Source organism: Melospiza melodia, chromosome 2 (assembly GCF_035770615.1).
Source record: "Melospiza melodia melodia isolate bMelMel2 chromosome 2, bMelMel2.pri, whole genome shotgun sequence".
NCBI classification, from domain to species: Eukaryota; Metazoa; Chordata; class Aves; order Passeriformes; family Passerellidae; genus Melospiza; species Melospiza melodia.
The window spans coordinates 113,523,519-113,544,472 of NC_086195.1; the positions used below are offsets into that span (position 1 = coordinate 113,523,519).

Consider the following 20,954-nt stretch of genomic DNA (forward strand, 5'->3'; position numbering starts at 1 on the left):
CCACCAGAGAGATTGCATGGTTATGAATTACAGGAATGCACAAGACATCCAAGGAGAATGAGAAACAACTTCCACAGACCAGGTTCATCCACTTACACCAGTAAGCACACAGAACATACTGGATTAAGTGCCTTCCCACTGAAGCCACTGACTTTGCTTCTTAAACTCTTTCCTCTCCCTACATTCTACATTGCAGCATTCCTCAGCCTTCTTTTATTAAAAAAAAATATGCATCCTATCAGTTCGAAAAAAATATCTAGAATAATTTACTTGATAAGCTACATGGGACATCAAATAAAGCAGGAAGGATTTAAGTAAATTAAATAAAGAAGACTGTTTAAGAAAATCAGTTTATTCTTGTAATCGCAAAGATTTTATTTAAGCTGTTTTAAAATAAATATCCTGTTACTATTGGCCATTTAGCAATGCTAAGAGGCAGTGACAAGTACTTGCTAAGTGGATTTGACTGACTGTTTGTGTGTTTTGTTTTTCTGTTTTAATTTGCAATTGCTTCATGGACCAGTGCACCACAATCAAGTTAGCAGTTGCATAGAAAAGTGGGGTTGTAACTCAAGGACACGTCTCTACAAAGGTGGCAGAAACTTAAATATAGGTATGATTGAAACTGAGTATCTAACCATCCTGTCATGCTAACTAGAAGTAATTTGCTGAAGGGCACAGAGAAAATCAATGGTAAAGCAGCTGCTGAAACCAGTCCTTCTAATTGCCAAGCTCATGGCCTTGAGCTATCTTCTGTCTTACATTGCTCTATTAACCTTTAAAATCCTGGTGCCAGCAAGAGACAGAGGTTTAAAAAAAGAGTTGTGAAATGATTTTATAGAAAACTGTTTGTACACACTCACATATACCTACAGCTTATTTGCTGAGCCTTCCCGGTTTTCATTCGGTTTCAGCTTTTCTCCTTTTATCTCCCACAGCTGAACACCTCCCCAACCCATTCTGAGTCCCTTTTTATGAGCTACAGAGTATTTGGGTGAGCAAAGGTGCAATTCATTTCTTTTCACCTTTTTCTGTTCTATGAATAACTGTTGGTGAATGAAAACTTCTTGCCTCATGATGAGGAATAGCAAGCTGAACCCCAAACGTCTACAAGTGGGAAACATTAGCCCTTCCTCTCAGCTCCTGCCTGCAGTTTCCCACAGTCTTTATCTCAGCATCACGGACTGCTCAAACACTTCTGCCCTAACACAGCATTTTGTTGCTTCCTTTCCTCCAGCAGCAAGACAGCACCACAGACACTAGCTGCCAGCTTGTGTGGTGACCACATTGTATGCAGTTTTCCTTGGAAAAGGAAAGTTAGAGCTTGCCCGAGGACATGGAGGTAAGCAGCCATGGAACCAAGGTTGCCATGAAATGAACTTACGCATTAAAGCGAGCCCGTACCACCACTCGGCAGAAGTTCCTGAATCTGTGCTCACGGCCAACTATGAACAGAGGTTTATCGAAATATGGGTGATTTTCTCGCAGCTCCTCCTCCTGGACTTTCCTTTTGAAAAAGCGTAAATTATTAAGTGTTACACATTATCCCTGGCAAAAATATCCCTTACACTTTGTTCTTTTTTTCATGTTGACTGTTAATACTTTTAACTTCATACAGAGAATAGTTAATACAGAAAATGTGCACTCAGACTTCTGATTTTTAAATACCTTTTCATTTCAGCTTGTTCCTTTTTTTCTTGGATCATCTTTATCTCACTGTCTTCTCTCTGTGCATTTCTGTATCTTACTGTGTTGGAGTGCTAGAAGCAAAATGATTCCTTTTAATTGAGGTCTAAGGGTTGTTATTTTTTAATGTTTCAGATGAAAGCAAGATACAGTATTTTGCATAGAAATATTCAAATGAAAGATCTTTATTTCCAAATGTACTGCACATCAACTCAATCAAGCATATTGCACAGTATTTTCTATCTACAGCATAAGGCTCCTTATTTTCATCAAGGTTAATTTCAGTTCTAATTTCACGCTTGAGGCTCCATCCAATCTAACTTTTAACTTTAAAAACAGAGGTCCTCTAAGACCAGCCAACCTCTCTGAACTGGAATGAATGCAATCAAAGTTACTAAGGGCTAAGACTGGGAAAGAATAGGCATGCAGATCATACAGGTAGGACTGCTGAGTGCAGGGATGAGGGAGAGGGAGGGAGGGAGGGAGGGAGGGAGAGAGGGAGGGAGGATCTGTCTGAGCTCATGCAGTGGAGGGAACAATCAGCTTTACTATCCTGAGTTATGCGAGGCTTTGAAGCACTCCTGGTGGCGTAATGCTGCTGGCTATCCTACAAGCAAAGCCACATCTGCTGTAGTTACCTTTAAAGACTGAGATAGTTTGGAAATGGGGTGACTAATACAGTATCTTGAAATTTTATTGCCACCGAGATCCACAAAATATCATACGAATTCGCAGAAATGAAAATGCACTAAACTGCATGAAATTACACCACAGTGAAATCCATGATTACTATTCTCCCTTTCAGTCTGTCCCTTTGTCTGACAGTTCTGCTGCCTGGAAAATATTGCTAAACTTCCATCAGAAATTTTGAACTGCTGTTTTCCCAGCCTGAGTGATTTGTATAATTCCAGAGTAACGCTTTTTAAAGTATCCTGAGCAGCAATTGTTGTGTTCCTAATGCAGTGTCTACAAATTTGGTGAATCTATCTCAGCAAGGGTTCCAAAACCATAAGTCTATCAGTGAAATAACTATGTCAATTATTTTGAGGATAATTCTAATACAGTTACAGCATTTGTCCTATGACTTCCTTTCAAGATTTGAAAAGACAAATTGCAAGCAAATTCATAAATAGAATTAGTCTTACACAAGCATTTATTTGATAGCATATATTCTAATTTCTTATGTTCTCAAACTAAAACCAGCATTTCTATGAGGACTTACATCTTGAGTCAATGTTTCAAGAGATTTTCCTCTGCTGATTCGCTGGCTGTTCGAACCATGTCTCAGTGATCTGAAACAATCATAATCAATTTAACAATACATCTCAAGATGAAATTTTGACCTTTATAAGATGACCATTATAAAGCACTTCTCTTCAGCCACCCAATATCTCAAATTCTTATCATTTTTTTCTTGCTAACATCAGAAGCTTATATGCTCTTCAATTGTTTTCAATCTGGTCTAACATAAGCCAATTTCTGTCCTTCTGATCTTTAAATTGATAGCTTTGTAGTTGGCAAAGGAAATGACATTTGAAATAAAAAGACATTTTTTCCATTTATACAGTACAATGAATTTCATTATGGTTACAATAAAGAATGTAGAATTCAATTCTTTGTACAAGTAAGTAGTTTTGGCTTTTCATATATTAGGGATTGTTCAAATTTAATTCCCTTTGCCACCTTTATTTTAAGAATATTTTAAACCCATCCTTTTTGTCCATTTTTACCTGCGTTCTTGTCGTATATGATGCTGGACACTAAGTATTGACCTTTCCTTTGCTGGCTGCCCCTCAAATGATCCGCTCAGCATGCGTTGTCTGGTGCAGGCCCTACGAAGAAATGTAAAGATGATGACACAGAGTTTTCAGTATAAATGATGATTTCAGAGGTAGCACATTCAGAGAAATCAGCTTGGCTTTGTGGGGACCAAGTACTTCAAGAACAATAGAGAATAACAGTACAAGAGCAATGGACTTCCCATGAAAATATTTCCCAAGCAATGGACCCCCACTCTGCAACACAACCAGTCATCTGGTAAACCTTCTCCATGCCTTAGCAAGGACCATCTATGACTTTTTTTTCAGTTTTCTGTAAAATATTTGGTCTCTCAAGACTTCACTAAGAGTGAAAGGCATCAAGCAATGCACTAACCATCAGTTAAACCAGTTTCTCAGAAATAAAGAAAGGAATATAAAAGTACAACAGCAGTTTTAGTTCCCTTTAGGGCTATACATACACGTTTAGCACCTAGAACATAACTTGGAGTGTTCAAAATAACTGGAACCATATCCAGTATGAAATGAAAAGCTGCATATTGCTGATATTCTGTAATATGAAATGTCTGCTCTCTGGGAATGCAGTCAACTTGCAGCATTTTGTTGTGTGGGTTTTCTCACTTGTTTTCTCATGGTTAATTTTGGCAAACACATTTTACACATTTTGGCAGAAATTAGTATTTGTTGGCCAGTAAGTGTGCCACAGCTAAACAGAGCATGCGTATCTCTATCTTGATGGCTACAGTGAAATTGATTTGCGTATGAAAAAGAGAGGTTTCCACTAAAAGAGCTCAGACAGATCCCTCTGATGGCTGAGAAATAGCATTTCAACATTTGAAACATGTTTTAACTTTTCAGAATGGTTCAATTTAAAGTTTACAGTATACACTCCTTATTGCTCCTTTTGCGTTATGAGATCATTTAGAGAAACACAAGACCCAGCTGGTAATATTCCATACTTTTTATTGAACTGAATCCTCATTTTTTTTCTGAAAAGATGAAAAATTATGCACCCTTTGTGTAAACACTATATCTGCCAGTCTGTAAGGCTTAGATAAATGCATTGACAGCATGGGATCGTCATGCTTGATGGCAAAAGGTGTCCATGGCATGTTCTTTCCCCACCATGGCTTTGTTTTTCACTCTTCTCCACTTTTTCTCCTTCTTTTGGATTCAAACACATAAATTATACAAGTAGGAATCCCAAGAGGTATCTGTAATAAAAATGAGAGGCTTAGAATGCTTGTCAGTGTCACCACTGCCAATCAGATTTGCATGCTAGAAAAATACATTGTGCAACACTTGTTATAGAAAGCATCAGGTTACACTACACTGAACTAAAGCATTATGACATATAAGAAAATTACTGCATGTCTTATAAAACATAGGTCATCTTAGACAAATCTTGAACATTTTAATACCAAAGGATTTAAAGCATTACATTGTGGAGGAGGATGCCACATAACACTGTCAGAAAACAACCGAGATACCTGAATACCTTTGCAATTTTTGACTGAATAAAAGGAAAAAAAAAGAATTATTTCCTAAAAATACATCCTATCTCACTCCATTAAAATGACAATCCAATTTTTCCCAGCAGAGACAATGAAAATTCTGGGGTCTGAGTTCTGTTCTCTTGGTGTGACAAAGAGGCTAACTTATCTCTTTTTTCCCCTGTAGATATAAATTATTATGCTCTGCTTCTAATAGCTAAAAATTATTTTCTTGACATAAAAACAAAACTTGTACATCAACTTTTCATGCTCTTATATGTAGCAAATTGAATTCCAAGTTACATAAACACTTAGTATTCATAATAAAAGATAGCTTTAAATGCTCTAGGAATAAATTCCTTACCTGACTAATGAACAAGATGGCTTATTTAATTGTTAATAATACTGTGAAATAGACATAGCTGCATACTATGGGCACACTATGGCAGAATGGGCATGCATAAAAACAAACACCTGCAGAAAGACTTAGTATTGTTTATGATCTCTAAGTTAGATTTCTAAATCTGTATTTAGCTTTTACATCCACTGCCTCATTTTCAATACTCCTGGAAGCCCTGCAGCTCTTGTGAAGTCAACAGAGAAATAATGAAATACCAGTTGTTAAGCACAGAGATCAGAACTTTTTATCAAGTAATTGCAAAGAAATATTTATGTATTTCCAGAGAAGAAGACCTGCTGAAAAGTCTACTTGTCTACTTTTGATAGCCTCTCTCCTGGCATTTTCCACTTTATGGGAATTACTGCCTTGGGAATTAATCTTCCTTGCATGAACTCTTGGTAAGAGCCATGCTTAGTTATCCATTTGACTCAGAATCTGGATATTTTTCATCTGCTTAGACACCGAGAGTTGCAGATCTTTGGGGACTTTTGGAAAATATGGCAGGTGCCATGAATTTTTCAGAATTGCAGAGTTGCCAGTTTTAAAGTCAGCAGTAGGGTTGGTGTTCTCACTGTAGACATGTACAGGTACGCGCTTCCTCTCAGCGCCTGTGAGCCACGTGTCCAGGCCTTGAGCCAACTCATAGCCCAAGGAGATGTAGGCCCCAAACAAATTGGCTGCACAGAGGTGGCCAGAATCACCTGCCGTGCCTTGGAGTATTTTGTTTTGCTTCCAGCTGCTGCTCCTGCAGCGTACAATACCCCTAAAAACTGGTGTATCACCTGACATCTTCCAGAGGATGTCTTGGTCATCCTCTGGCATCTCACACATTGTTGTATGTCCATATGTGAACAACTTCATTGAATGCTTGGTGAATTAATTTAGTTAATGATGTTTGGAAGGTGTTAAAGTAACTATAAAGTGGGCATCTAAAGACAAAGCAGCCAGGTAAAGATCTCACTGGGCTCCATTACCTTTATTGACTAGACCTCTGTCAAGTAGATAGTAGAGTTCATCCCTTAGCTCACAGGCAGACTTGGAGCTGAATCCCACACCAGGCACAATCAGCATGCCACAATGTTAAAAATTCAGTCCTATGTGGTTTGAAAATCGGAGTTTTAAAAAACACTTTTCTTGCCCTGATACATTTTTATGTAACTGTAGCTGGTCAGAATCTTTTTACCTTCAAACAACAGAGGTAAAATTACCCTTTTTAGCTAAAATTGCCCTTTTCATCTTCTTATACCACCTCTCTGGAATATTAGATAGGTTTATTTTCATTTGTGGAGGAATAAGGAAGGTATGAAAAGAGACAAGAAATGTCTCAACTTCTGGACTTTGTACGCACCTTGCAGAATTCTGAACACAGTTCAGCAGCTGCAAACCGCGTGCTCCAAATTTGCCCTGAAAAGTGCAACTGTAATAAAATATCCCGAAGAGAAAATGCAATTTCTTATGTAACCAGAAAGCCAGGTGAAGATCATACAGAACAAGACAATACCGGGATACCATGTAGTTTGTACCACCTAGTTTGTATTACCTGCAACCAATTAGAAGGTCCACATTTTTGAAGTCCTTCAAACTATTTCATGCTTTGGAATTCCTGAAAAATAAGTTGTGAATAGAGAGTTCAAATAACATTCTTTGACCAAATGTAAAATGTTAGAGATTTTGATTGATAATTCAAAATACTATACCTTTCATGAATATTCTGAGGTCTCTTGAAGAGGATAAGCCTGTGGCTCACACTTGGATTTTTTGGTTAGGCATCCGTTCCACAACAAGTGTTCACTCATCTTGCATTCCAGTATAACACTGCTTTGGGGTTTTTTTTCTGTATTTTAACGTGTGAGTATTTATGCAGTAATTGTAGCAACTGCATATATTACTATGTACTTCTGTTGTTCTCCCTGAAACATGCTCACACTGACCACTTCGTAATGTGCAGTGCTTCAATGCAGTTTTCAGCATTGTTCAGCATTGGCTTTACTCTCTAGGACTCTCTATCCTTACTAAATCTTTCTATGCTCTCATCATAATTCCACAGAACTTGGAATATATGGTTAAATGTGAAAGCCTAAGATTTATGGGAAATCCACCTGAGAGGCGTGGTTTCTTCCTTTCATTTATAAATTTAATTTAATAAGGCACTTTTTGAACAGCAAGCACAATACACATTTTTACCACATCTACTCTACTGCTCTTTGTGGGAAAAATATACTATTTTTAAAAGAAATCGCAATCTGGCTGGTGAAATAAAATGGATTATTAATGCAACTTTGATAAGCCAATATTTTTTTCTTTTCCTTGTTTTTTCTTATTTACTTCCTTATGTCTCAAAAGCAAAAAATCAAATGGTCATTATTTTCTTTAGTGACTACTCAGGCAGTTGAGTAAGAGGCTTCCTTTCCTTTAGCAATTTTTATTGTGATTGTCACTCTTGCCTTGCTGTTTCAGCTTCTCTTCTCACAGATGTTTATATAAAAACAATTTTTATTGGACTGTAGGAGAATCAATAAAAGCAATGCAAAAGAAGAAATCTCAAGTGGCTATCCAGTCCCATCTCTCTCAAAACGGGATCAATTCCACACCTGCAGTGTTGGAGACTCCATAGCCCAAAAACTCGGCTTCACAACTGTGCTTTGCAGTGATCCATAATACGGTGTTCATTTGGCACAAACCCCATGAAACAGAGTCATTTCTTTTCAATGGATATGTGCATTCCAGTATTTCTTTTTGTTTGTCTTTGCATCAGGCAGGTGAAATCCAGTGATGTTTTACACTTGTAGAGATTTAGGAAGGTGGTGACTAAGTCTGGATGTTGCACGGGGTGACAAAAATCAACGGAACTTACCTGGAACATTTGTTCTCAGAAATGCATAGGGTCAAACCCTCAAAGTTATGAAGAAAGAAATCATACTCTTAAGAGAGAAAACATGAAATATATTCCAAGAAATTTGTTGTGAGTCAGAACAAATAATACGAGTCAGTTGTGTAACAAAGGCAAATTTCTAATAAAGGATACCAAAGGTATATCTTCTACGCTCACAGAATCATAGAATCATTTAGGTTGGAAAAGATCTTTGCTCATTATCTGCATTAGAGTTCAGGGAGATTTTATTTAGAGACAAAATTTATAGCTTTCCTAGAAATCACTCTGTTTTGCAGAAATACTTGTATGAACAAAGTCTGAATTATCTTCTAGCATATTCACAAACTAGACTAGGACCCTTAATTCAAGTTATTCCTTCTCCCCTTTCCTCCTTCCCCATGTGCTCCTCCACCCCCTCCCCCCAGCATTCTCAGTTAAAATAAAGATAAATGAATTTATTTCAGTTAGTTTATGAAATTGAATGTTCCACTTAAGCATGAATTATGTTACTCCCTCAGGACCAGAAAACACAGCAGACAATTCTTGTCTAGAACAGTGAAAATCCTATCACACACCCCTAGCAACAGTTTACGGTTTGACAAGAGCATCAGCTGTAATGAAAAGCAAATAAAAAGCTGCCCATTTGAAAAAAACTCCAAAAACTATTTCCCAAACTGTCACAATATATATTTTATATATGTTGTAGAGTCTCCTTCCTTGGAGATATTTAAAAGGTGTCTCGATGTGGTTCTGGACAATTTGTTCTGGATGGTCCTGCTTAAGCAGGAAGGTTGGACCAGACAACCTCCAGAGGTCCCTTCCAATTCTCTGATTCTGTGAAGCATGGTTTAATGCACACCAAAATCAGGTTTTGCACTATTGACACTTTGATTATGTTTTAGACTATGTGAGATTACTTTTAATTTGCTCATTTTCCCCACCATTCTGTGCCATTTACAACTTATCCTCAGCACTGGAGAGAACAAACTGATTTATACAAAACATTTTGACTGGACCTGCTCTACTCTCTCTACTTCAGAAAGCCAGTGGGACTAATAAAGGACTAGACCCCATTCTTAGATAACAATTGAGCAAGGAATGAGTGTCAGGAGAACCACAGGCACAAAATTTGCTTTTAAGAGAAAAAGCAGTGCTTGCAGCAACAAAGAGTGAGAGAAAAGTGTGAAGCACTGAAGATATGCAGGAGAAAGTAAATTTGCTAGAAGTGGTTATTGCTGCTGAGGGAAATGCACTGTAATTCTCAGAAAGGAATGGAGCTGTTTGCAATTCAGAGGCACTATTAAAATGGATCTTGTTTCAAAAAAGTTGTTCTAAAGGACTGTAACTTGTACTTTATTTCATTTTTCAAGGTTGAGGTCTCCACCTCAGAAGGGATTTATGTGAAGAGGTAAGTCCTTCATGCTCTGCCACTGGTAATGGTGACACAAAGCACAGATCAGAGTCAAAGTACCAGGACAGTAGTTACTTCATCCTTGACTTGGTTCCCATGCCTAATTGCACAAAGACCTCAAGGAGGCAAGGTGAAGATGCTTCTAAACAAGGATGCTCAGAAATGAGACACCTCCCTGGGGTTGTGGCAAGAAAGCTGCAGGAAAACAAAGATACCCAAGACATCAGTTTTGCTGCATAATGTAACAGCAGATGAGCAGGTGAGACACCTGGGACTGAGTCCATGAACCATCTTTCTTGGTATGCAAGGGCTATTGATATCCTTCCACATCTTGGGGAAGATGTCTAGCTGCAGTTCAGCATATTAAAGGGAATACAGTTTGGATAGAGAAGGATGAACAAGAGAGACATGAAGGTACCTATGTGTAATTCATGGTCCTTCTATACAGCTGGTTATATCGAAATATTCCCAATTTGATCACAAATAATTTGACAAGCTTTAAAAAGTGTGTGTGGGGGGGTAAGGTTAGAGGTGGACTTAGGCTGGAACAGATGAAAATTCCCTTTCAGCACAGCAATTTTATCAAGCTGAAGTTGCCCATGGGCAGCTTTACTAGATAGAGGTATTGCTTTGGAAAAATTCTTCTTAATTCAGGTAGACAAAAATGAAGATTATGCTGGAAGCAATTTTTTCAGAAGGGACATTCTGAGTTATCTCTTACTGTTCTTGGTAAAAATGCCATTTCTTCTTTTGTCAGATACTCTGAATAGCTGAGAGTCATCTAATTTTATGAAGGATTTTACAGCATTTACATTTATAACTAAAGCAAAAATAAGAACTAGAATCTCTCAGGTGTTGAGAGTTTGAATTTTCCTGTGTTATTTAAACTGAATCTTGAGTTTCAGCTGTAAATATTATCACTCCTCTTCCTGTTTCTAAAATTCCTTTGCATTAACAGTGCTGTCACTGTCATTAACATGGGAACACTGGCAGTGCTCAGGACCAGTCAGCCCATCACTGGCAATCTCTGTCAGCTTGCACACCAGATATGCCATGAACACAATCTTCATATGCTGGAACAGATACATTGCAAGTGTCATTAGATCAGAGCTTATTTAACAATTTTCAGTCAATAGCAAGGAACAATAAACAGTATTGTTCTTTTTCCCAGTAGAGAGAAGACTCTGTAAGACTCTTTGTAAGTGATTTACAAGCAGCCCAAGAAAGCATTAGAGGACACATGATCCACGTTTTTCTTATTTGATGGAAGTTCTCTCCTTTTCTTTGTGTTTCTCAAAGTTTATTGCTGATGATCCAGGAGATAGATTGGAAAACTCAGTAAAGGTAGATTAAATTATTAGAGTAAATAGATAATTAAAAATAAAATAGTAAATAAAAACTTTATTCTTCTGCCTCTGAAACTTGAGAGGAATTCAGACGAATTGATAAGAAGTCCTTTTACATACAAGACTGGCAGAAGCCATGATCTGAAGGACCAAGTGGAATTCAGCAGGATTGAAACTGGCTGGACTGCTTTCTGGTTCTGTCCTTGTATCCCTGAGAAATTAGTGAAGTCCAAACAACGGTTTGCTCAGATTCTCCTTCCCACTATTTCAGACTTCTCCTGGAAAGGAGGAAGTTCTGTGCAGATGGGAAAATTCTGAATTTCAATTTCCAGAATTTAATTTTTTTCTGCAATCTAAGAAGGAATGGATCTTCTACGATATCAGGGATTAAGGAAAAAAAAAAAGAATATGTAAAAGTAGGGATCTTCTCCTTTGTCTATGTTTTTTCTCTGCAGTATAGTGTATGAAACACACCAAACAAACTGACATTTGTGGAACCCTGGAAGCGTCAATAACGTTTCACAGTTCTCATATAATACAGAATTTCATTACAAATGTTTTACTGAAATAATGTCAGCATGCCTTTTAGAAGGCAGGATGTATTTTTAGAAGTATTTTGCTTAATCTATCTGTAACAGTAATTTCTGTAAAATCAAGGCACACAAATGAAAGAAATGCTTACAAACAGTACACTAAATTTTGTTAAGATTGAATACTTACATACTTACAATACTTGCATTTACATTTATCAGTAATATTTTTACAATGAGGGTTCATTTGAATTGTTTATATTGTCATTACATGGGTTTAAAGTCAGAATAGGTTTCATGTTAATTTCTACAGTTCTCCCTGTGCTGTATTCTTATAGAGCCTTAAAAAGGACCGGAGCTGCAAAACTTCTCAAATGGTATTCAAGAAACTTCATAATTCAGAAATCACACAAAACCCCTAGTTCACTGCTCCCCATAAAACATTGCCTTACTTAATCTGTACTTTTTAGATCAATATTCCTGTTCATCCTGTGTATTTACCTGGGACCTCTCACTGACAAAATGCAAACATAAATATAAAAAATTGTGACCTATAAATTGTTTCCATTATTAATGCACCTTATGTTGAGAATAGTCATTCTAATGTAAAACCAACAGTGGCATGAAACAATGCAGCACTGAGTTACCTAAATGATAACTTTAGAAATGGGTTTTGGAGACTTAGGCTTGCATTATTCACTTACGGTGCTGAGTAGTTACTTGATATGGAAGACCAAACGGAGTGATCATTATTAAAGCATTCAGGAAACCTTTCTACAGAAGTCATGGTTCTGAAATCTTCTTCACTGTCCACTTAGTACTTGGAATATGACTAGCTGTAGTCTATGTTTTTTACTGCACAATCCCTGCAAACATTTATGTGCAGATATTTGCAAGAACTGGAGTGGAATTCTAAAATAACACCCCTTAGGAACAGACATGGTTAATTTAGAAGGAAGAAGTGAAAAGAGCTAAAACATGATCTTACTGCATGATACAATTGCAATATATATTGAAGAAGTACAAACCCTCTCTTTTTGCTGTTCAAGTATATAAAATAACCAAAGAACAATTTATCTTTGATAAAGAAAGCAACAGATGTACTACAAAGAGATACATTATTATGAATATTATACATGCAGTAACATTAGTAATAAACAGGGTTGTACAAAATCAGATGACAGTCAAAACTATATCAAATCACATCTGACTCTTACCTTAGAATTTTATTGATTGCTGTCTCTTTTTCCAGAAGGTTTCTTGCTCTGATGCTGAAAACAGATTTACGGAGCTATAAAATTAAGAAAAAAGACAGCTTACTTTTTAATTGTCTTAAAGTATAACTCGTGCATGTGACAGAGCAATTAAATATTATGATGCTGAGTGCATAAAAAGGATGGTGGAAAACAATCAAAATACTTATGTACATCTTTTGGCCTTCCAAACCCAATCATTAGGTAGTTCTGTGTAGAAAGAAGTAGATAGTTTTGCTGGCTAGCACAAATTTGCTTTATTACACATTTCTTCTCCAATTGGCCAAATCACACTGTTTTGCTACTCCTTTTCCACTTTGGATTTTGACTAGGCTGGATCATACTCTGGAGATGCCACGATTGTACAAAAGAACCAGCAAGCAAAGCTCAGATGTATCATTTCAATGCCTTATTTTTTTCTCACAGATGCAAAGAAAAAATGTGCTAAGCAAAATATGCTTATGCTTGCCTCTGGTCATGAACAGTTTCAGGAATCTTCTTGTGAACAGGAGTTCCTGAATGTGAAATGAAAGGACTGAGATACATGAAAAAAACAAGCAAGTGATTAACAAACATGGCAAATGAAGGAGCAAACCACAGCTGAAAAAATTAGCTCAAGAATTGCACCTGTGATGAACAGAAAGCCTCTGGCACATTGTAAGACTTAAATCTGTCAACTGTTTGGAGATCATTATCTCGAGGAAAATATTTGAGAGAGATTTGGAAACTCTTAGCAATCTGTGTCCTGGTTTTGATCAATCTGAAACAGAATCTTTAAGCACATTTCTTTACATGTTTAAATTTTCTAAAGCTAGCTCAAATCCAGAGTCATTTGACAAATAATTTTCCCAGAACTTCTCTGAAGACTTACATTGACTCTGAGTCACAGTACGATCTTACTTTGTAGATAAACAGAAGAATAGAAAATGCCTTAAAAACTTGTTAATTATACTGTCTGTAATTAATAAAACGGATTTTGCTTTTTAAACCAAAACTGTTACAGCAAGCTACAATCTCTTTCCTACCTCTTGCTTATACAAGTGTGGCCCCTTTAACCTTTCTCATGTCCTAGCTCTCTTCTGTACAGCCTGCAGAAGTAATAACACAGATGATTTGAAAACACCCCATTTTGAGAATCTCTGGGTTCCTTAAACAACCGGTAGCTTGAAAATGGTAATGAGGTATGCAACACTTCAGAATGTAGTTTGGAAAATGAGGGATTGGAATTTCAGTTAAGATTACAGAAAGAGTAAAAACTTGTTGAATATTTCAATATAAACAAGGAAAAATTCCATTGCCTGGATATGGTAAACATAAAAATAGACTGAAAATCCTAGTATGAGATATACCTGTTGAGGAATACATCTGTTGCAGGCAGCTGAGCGTGCAGCTGCAGTGCAAGCTGCAGGTTAAGCTCTGGGGGTGCAGGAGCCTGAGCCCAAGGCAAGAGGCCATGAACTGATGACCCTTTGCCTAACAAAGGCCACAGGGACCTGTGGTATTTAAAGATATTGCAGGAGCTGATGACCCCAGACTTTTGCTTGCTTAGACTGTGAGGGCATAAATGTCCTGGGTGCCTTTGCTTGGGGGTCTCTTTGCTTGGGGGCCTAAGCACAGCCAATGGACAGCAGCTTAGGTGAAGTTTTGAAGGTTTTCTTACAATCCTGTCTGTGTCTGGACTGTGATGGAATTTAGATAGGATTCAGGTATCCATTCTTTAATCTAGGAATACATAGGCATATACAAGATCCTAGAGTTTGGTGCCTGGAGGTCTCAGTGGTCGAAAATGGAATTCACAAAACAACCTAGGCACTTCCAAGGATTATGACTTTTGAAAACAATGGTCCTCCTTTCTCTTTCTGAAGGAATCAGGAGCCATTCCTTCAGCAGAACACTGGTGAATTTATCTTGAGTTAAAAATATCCAGAAGAAGCAATACAAGAAAATACTTTTAGATAAGCACAATTGATCTATTTCTCATATTCAAAGGAGTCAGTAGTCAGTCAAATTGCAACGCACATATGTCAATATATATGCTGAAGAAAATAAAACATTACTACAGATTTTTAAAATATACATCCTTATTTCTATATTAGATAAATGAACTAAACTACTTCCCATTTAATTTTCCAAATTTGCATAGCACACCAGGCAAATGCAGTGGGACTGTACAAACAGAAAATGGGGGTGATGATCAGTATTTTGTTTAATAATGTCTAGATGCCTCATGCTGGTGTACAATGAGGCTGGCAATTAAAACTTGTGATACCTGCCGAGTTCTGGAATGTTGCAGAGGAAATGATAAACAGTGTTAACATACAAAAGACATTACTCAATCAGACAATGGGAAATTAAACAAGTACAGTACACTCTACTGAGGTTATTTTAGGGTGTATCTGTCTAGCCTGCTGGGTTTTTTTATTACAGATTGTGCTGCACTGTGAGGACACCCTCAGCGTATCTTTATTAGCCTTTATTTATTTATTTATTTACTCCTCTCTACCACTTCATGCAGAAACCACAGTGCCATATAGCTTTCTGCTAAAGAACATTATTTTTTAGCATATGACACTGTCTTGAAATCACCTAACAGCATCTGATCACTCTAAAATACGTTCTCAGCAACACACTTGAAATAACTCTTGCACTTTACTTTAAACTGCAAGGATCTGCTGTGGCAGGTCAGCAAATTCCCAATTGTATTTCCTGAATGCAAAGGTTTTAGATGGATATAATGTGCTGCTGTTAAACCATGATAAAGCTTGTGTCCTCGTTCTCAAATTTCTTTGAGCTTATTTACACAGACATGACCACAGAATTACGAAATCTGCAGGTAGTGCTTCTCTTCCACAAGTGTTGACACTCTTTGCTGCTGTTGGCAGGACAGACTTCAGGCAGACAAAATAATTCAGTTCAGTGAGAGTGAACTTGGTCTAAACACTACATCCCATGAAATCTCATTTGTTGACAAGAACAAAGCCACTGTTGTAAAATAAGCAAAATCACAGAACATTGTTGCTCTGCAAGTGCCACCCGCTGCTTTGAAAAGGTACTGCAGACAATCTCAATAACAATGTTTATTTAGTAGCGTCTTTCAAAAATCCAGGTTTTCTACCCTGGAATAAGAAAATCCTTGGCATAAGATCAAAAGCAAAGCACCACAAGAAAATACCTTGTGAAGTGTCAGAAAATGACTGTGGACCAGTTCTACATACTACACGTACTGGCACAGCACTGCTGACTTCAGGGGATGTATGCCAATTTACACCAGCTAAAACATAACTGAATGGTTTCATGTTTTGAGAAATGCTATATATTTTGGCTTACTAAGGCTTGATGTGTTTCTCTAGAAACATGTTTGTAGTGCCCAGACCTCAGCAAATGCTACATAAAGCAATTATTTTCGACTTGAATTTGATAAACACTTATATTCTATCAAGAGGTAAAATCTCTGGTGATGTAGTGTATGATTTTTGTATCATACTGCTTCAAAGCTGGCAGAAGTAACAAGTGTTGGTGGCTGTTCAGGAATACAAAGTCATACAGACAAGGTCTTAAATAAATCATGAAATAAGAATATCTGAAATGTTTGCTTGACAGTAGAATAAAACCCAGTGCATGCAGTGCATTTTCATGAGGTAATTTCTTAAGTTTTATATGAAAATAAGGAGTTTTGGCCTAGTGCTGTTAATAATGCTCTTACAGGCAACTTCAGGACTATATGGGTATAGTCTGCTGTGCCATGCTAGAAATTCCAAGGAAGGAAAAAAAAATCACCCAAAGCTTCTGTTTTAGTTTGGAATTAGTTGTATGCCAATATAGACTTGCAGAATGAACAGATTATTAGGTACTATATTGTTATTTAAACATTGTTGTTTAAAGCTTCTGGGGAAAATACAAAAAGGCAGTACAATAAGCAGTGTATCAGAATAATTTTCATGAAACAGAATAATTTTCATGAAAGAGCAAGGAAATATTTAGGGAGAATTTGTTCAAAACTTGAGCATTCCATGAAACATAGGATATTCCTGGCCCACAGGAATTTGGGCCTGTGTAGCCTCTCAAATGCAAATATTTGTTCAACAACATTCTACCATATCTTTGGTTTGAAGAGATTGGACTCTTCCAAAATGAGTGCAACAAGTCATATGAAGAGTGACAGAAGACCAGACTGCAAATTTTTGGTAGATACCTAACAAAATGTTCACAAAATTTTAAGCAAGTTAAGCAACTACAGGTAACAGGGGATTTCTTAAGCTCTCTTGAAACCTTTGCATAAAGGCTAAAATTACAAGAGAGAGAGATCACTAATCCATTTCCATCTCTCAAAGTAGAGCTAAGAATTTTCATTTGGACTTTGAAAATCTGGCCCTTTGTGAGGTTGTCCAATGTAAGAAACAGGCTCACTACACAGTCAAGAAAGTGATCTAGCATTAGATAAGTGCCCAAAGAACTCAAAGGCTGTCCCTTTGGATCAGATGTCTAGAATGACAAGTGGGTATAATCTCCTTAACTCCTGGGAGTCATTGACCCAAAACAGCCTTTATTCATTCTGTAGCCCTTGATTGCTGCCTCTCTCTTAAGGAAGGTAAAGTTCTAATGAGGTGGCTACCGGTCCGGAAAATCTACACATCTTTTCGTAACCAAGAACTGTTTTTAATTAGGTCTGAAAATGTGGACAAGGCTAATATTAGCACTCATAAAATCTCCAAAAACCTAAAGGGGAGATAGTCCATCTCAGACACATGGAGGAGCAGCTCCAGGGAAGGAGGAGGATCCCTCTCTTTTATGCCTTATAGTAACATGGTTGGGTTTTTTCCCCTTTGGTACGCCTGAGTTTTAAACTTTCATAGGTTTAATGGGCAGATTTTTCATAAAAATATAGAATGGTTTGGGTTGGAAGGGACCTTGAAAGACCATCTAGTCCAATCGCCCTGCAATGTGCAGGAACATCTTTAACTAGATCAGATTGCTTAGAGCCCCATCCAATGAAAATGTGAATGTTTTCAGGAATGGGGAACACACCATCTTGCTGGGCAACTTGTTTCATTGTTTTACTGTTGTAATCATATTGTAAATCTCCCATACCTTCTTGGTGATTTCTCATGGTCAACTCCTTGCAGCACTGACTCCTTCTTCACAGTACAGAAAACAAACTCCCCGTCCCCGCACAGTACAACAAACTCCAACTCCCTCTTCAACCAGTTCATCCACTCTTTTGTAGCACTCATCTTCTTGTTGGACACAGGTGTGGCATATTAAGGGCAGGCCTATTCCTAATCTTTGGTGATTAGTACACCTGCAACTCCTCAGGTGTGAGACTGCCTTCTGCACTATCTTTATTTTCTTACATTCTATCCCTCCACATTTTACCACTGTCACCATAAAAAAAAAATTCCTTATTTAGTTTAAAACCATTACCCCTTGTCCTATTGCTACAGCCCCTTGTAAAAAAAGTCCTTCCCCATACTATAAGCCCCCTTCAACTACTGAAAGACTGCTATAAGGTTTCCCCAGAAGTTTTTTTCTCCAGGCCGAAATACCTTCTTTCAGCTTGTTCTCATAGGAGAGGCAATTCATCCCTCTGATCATACTGGCAAGTGCAGCCTGGGTCAAGTTTGCTTACTTTTGTTTTCTATCTACTCAGTGCAGGAGTCAGGGAGACCCTGTGAAAAGCTGATGAAGAGCACAGGGTAGATTACTCATGGCAGTCAACAGCAGGTGGAACTAAGGACTCCAGGCCAAGCTGATGTGGAGTTTTTATACATTTGGCTGGGTGTACAGTGCTGGAGGAGAAGGTTCCTCTCCACTTTGAGCTGGGGATCTTGAAACTCTAGGGAAGAAGGGATTGTCAGGCTGGGCTTGGAATGGAAGATATGGACAGAGAGTTTCAATGGAGAGGTAAGGAAAACTATTGCTTCTGGTTGTACAAGCACATGCACTTGCCTTCAGTAAAAAGAAGTGATCATTACTATTGCTAATCAGTTCTTGTGAATGAGTCCTGTAAGTAGATGGAGGAGACTGAAGGGCCTGGAGACAGAGATCTGGATTCTTTGGTAGAAGCAGGAAAAAGTAATATAGAAGGTTCAAACAGAAGGGCTTTCCTGTAACTCAGTCCCTCATTGCCTCTTTCCTCCACACCAAACTAATGTGTGCTCTTTGTTAAAGTACAATTGCACTAAAACTTTTTCATCTATTTTGTTTGATTAAAGAAAAAAGAGAAGTATGATCTTATAATTGTATTTTAAGACATCTCCACAGCCTTTGTATCAAACACTTGAAATATTTTAGTGTAAAACTGATGAAGTAGAAAGCAAATGCCAGAAGGAAGTCCTGAATTATGGCTCTTTTTGAAAATGGCAAAGTATCTAGTCCCTGGCCTCTTTTCTCTCAAAATGCAATTGAAAACTGGAGTTCTTTCAGGCAGACTTTTGAACATACTATGCAGAGGCAAGAGTGACAAAGCAATTTAAAGTCATCAGAAGTCAAAGACAGACCACAACAGAACAGTCTTGCTACTATTGCAGTAGTGTCTTCTCCACTCTGAAGGCAAACATGGCTAGAGAGGTAAAACATTACCAGCTCAAATGTGTACTTAATAAAATCCCTAATGAGAAAGAAATCTATAAATTGGTTATTTAGACTCAGGGACATTTTTATATATCCATGTTATATGAAAACAACAAAATCTTTAAAAAGCAAAAGAAACAAAGAGGTCAGCTGATTTTCAGTAAACCTAAAATGCATCACTGTATTTATGTATACTAACTTCATTAGAAAGAACTGATGAGAACAGACATGGCACAAAAATCATCTCTGAAAATCATGACTGTAATGAGCAAGAAAATGTTAGACCCATAAGCCATTGTCATTCCGGCAGGTACATTGTTTTAATGACTTCTCTGAATGCCATAACAAGATAGATTTTGGCATTATCCTATGAATGACATAAATAGGTAAGACTTGAAGCACTTGACTGTGCTTAATTAACAAGTGGTATATAGAAACTGAAATTGTAGGACAGAATTAAATTCAGATAAATTAAGAAAATGAAGATAAGTTTGAACGATTTTTGTTGATTTGCACAAAATTATGCAATAATTGCTTCAGAAAAAATGTAGTATTTAGTAGTATTTAAAAAGAAATAATCTTTTCAATTTGGAATACATGTGCAATTACACTTTATTACTTTCTGCTCTATTCACAATTAATGTAATAAAATTATTCTTTCAAATTACTTACAGAAAATAATAATAAGGAACACAACACTATTGTATCTTTTTCAATTCTGCTTTGTACAGCTGAATGCCCAAAATAAAGTTCAGAGAAGCTGATTAACTTGGGACATAAGTTTATTACAGTAAGAAACAGAAATTCTGAACATTGTAATTTACGAATAAATATTCTATCCTTAGTTTTAAGGAAAAAAGTACGAATAAAATATATGAGCACCTGATGGTTTTCTGGAAGGTATCCTGGGACATCCTGTCTTTTATACTAAAATGTATGCCTTAGAAAACCTGAAAAGCTATTTCAACTTTTGCAATTACAAATACTTTCTGCAAAGAAAAATCCTTTTGGAATACTCTCAGAAGATTGGGTTTTTGGTTTTTTTTTTTTTTCCTCGAGAAACAGAATAGTTGAAGCTGAGCACAGGTCAGAAAAAAAACCCCAAAACAGAACATATATCCAGATTAAACAAAAACATCAAGATTAGATGGCATGTCTCAGCAGTTCAAAAAAGCAGTATCTATGATATTAACAAAATATGTTAAACACAGATTCCAGCACGAAGTCTGCCGTTGAATGTCTTCCATGGTAATGGCTCTGGCTACCTCTGAGACCAGCTCTCACTTCCTGGCCACAACCTCCCTTCACAAAGGTACATTCTGCTGTAAGCAGGAAAACAGTGGGAGAGCCACATGGGGTGGGAGACCAAGCTTTCCCAGGAGCTAGACCGTAGTGCTGCACCTGGCTCCCAACAGACAAAGGAATGGCTACTAGCTGCATTCCATATGGGGGCAGAACTAAAACCAGAACTCATACATGTGGAAGGAATCAGCAAAGAAACAGGATGATAGAAGGGAGAGAAAATAGAAAATACATTTGCTACTATCCAATTAATCTTATAAGTGGAAAAATAAGGGATCTGACTTGATTATATTCCTTCAATTAAGTGGGAAAT

At 37.3% G+C, this 20,954-nt stretch overlaps 1 protein-coding gene across 3 annotated transcripts in view; it reads right to left on the reverse strand.

Annotated features, from left to right (window-relative positions):
• NALCN (sodium leak channel, non-selective) overlaps nt 1-20,954 on the reverse strand; it is a 224,550-nt gene that overhangs the window by 30,862 nt on the left and 172,734 nt on the right. For all 3 annotated transcript variants that reach the window (XM_063149615.1, XM_063149612.1, XM_063149614.1), the window contains 5 exons: nt 12,734-12,807; nt 3,417-3,518; nt 2,909-2,978; nt 1,669-1,760; nt 1,385-1,507 (listed from right to left, as the gene is read on the reverse strand). In XM_063149615.1, the coding sequence (XP_063005685.1) occupies nt 1,385-1,507; nt 1,669-1,760; nt 2,909-2,978; nt 3,417-3,518; nt 12,734-12,807 (461 nt within the window). The remainder of the gene's footprint in view (nt 1-1,384; nt 1,508-1,668; nt 1,761-2,908; nt 2,979-3,416; nt 3,519-12,733; nt 12,808-20,954) is intronic.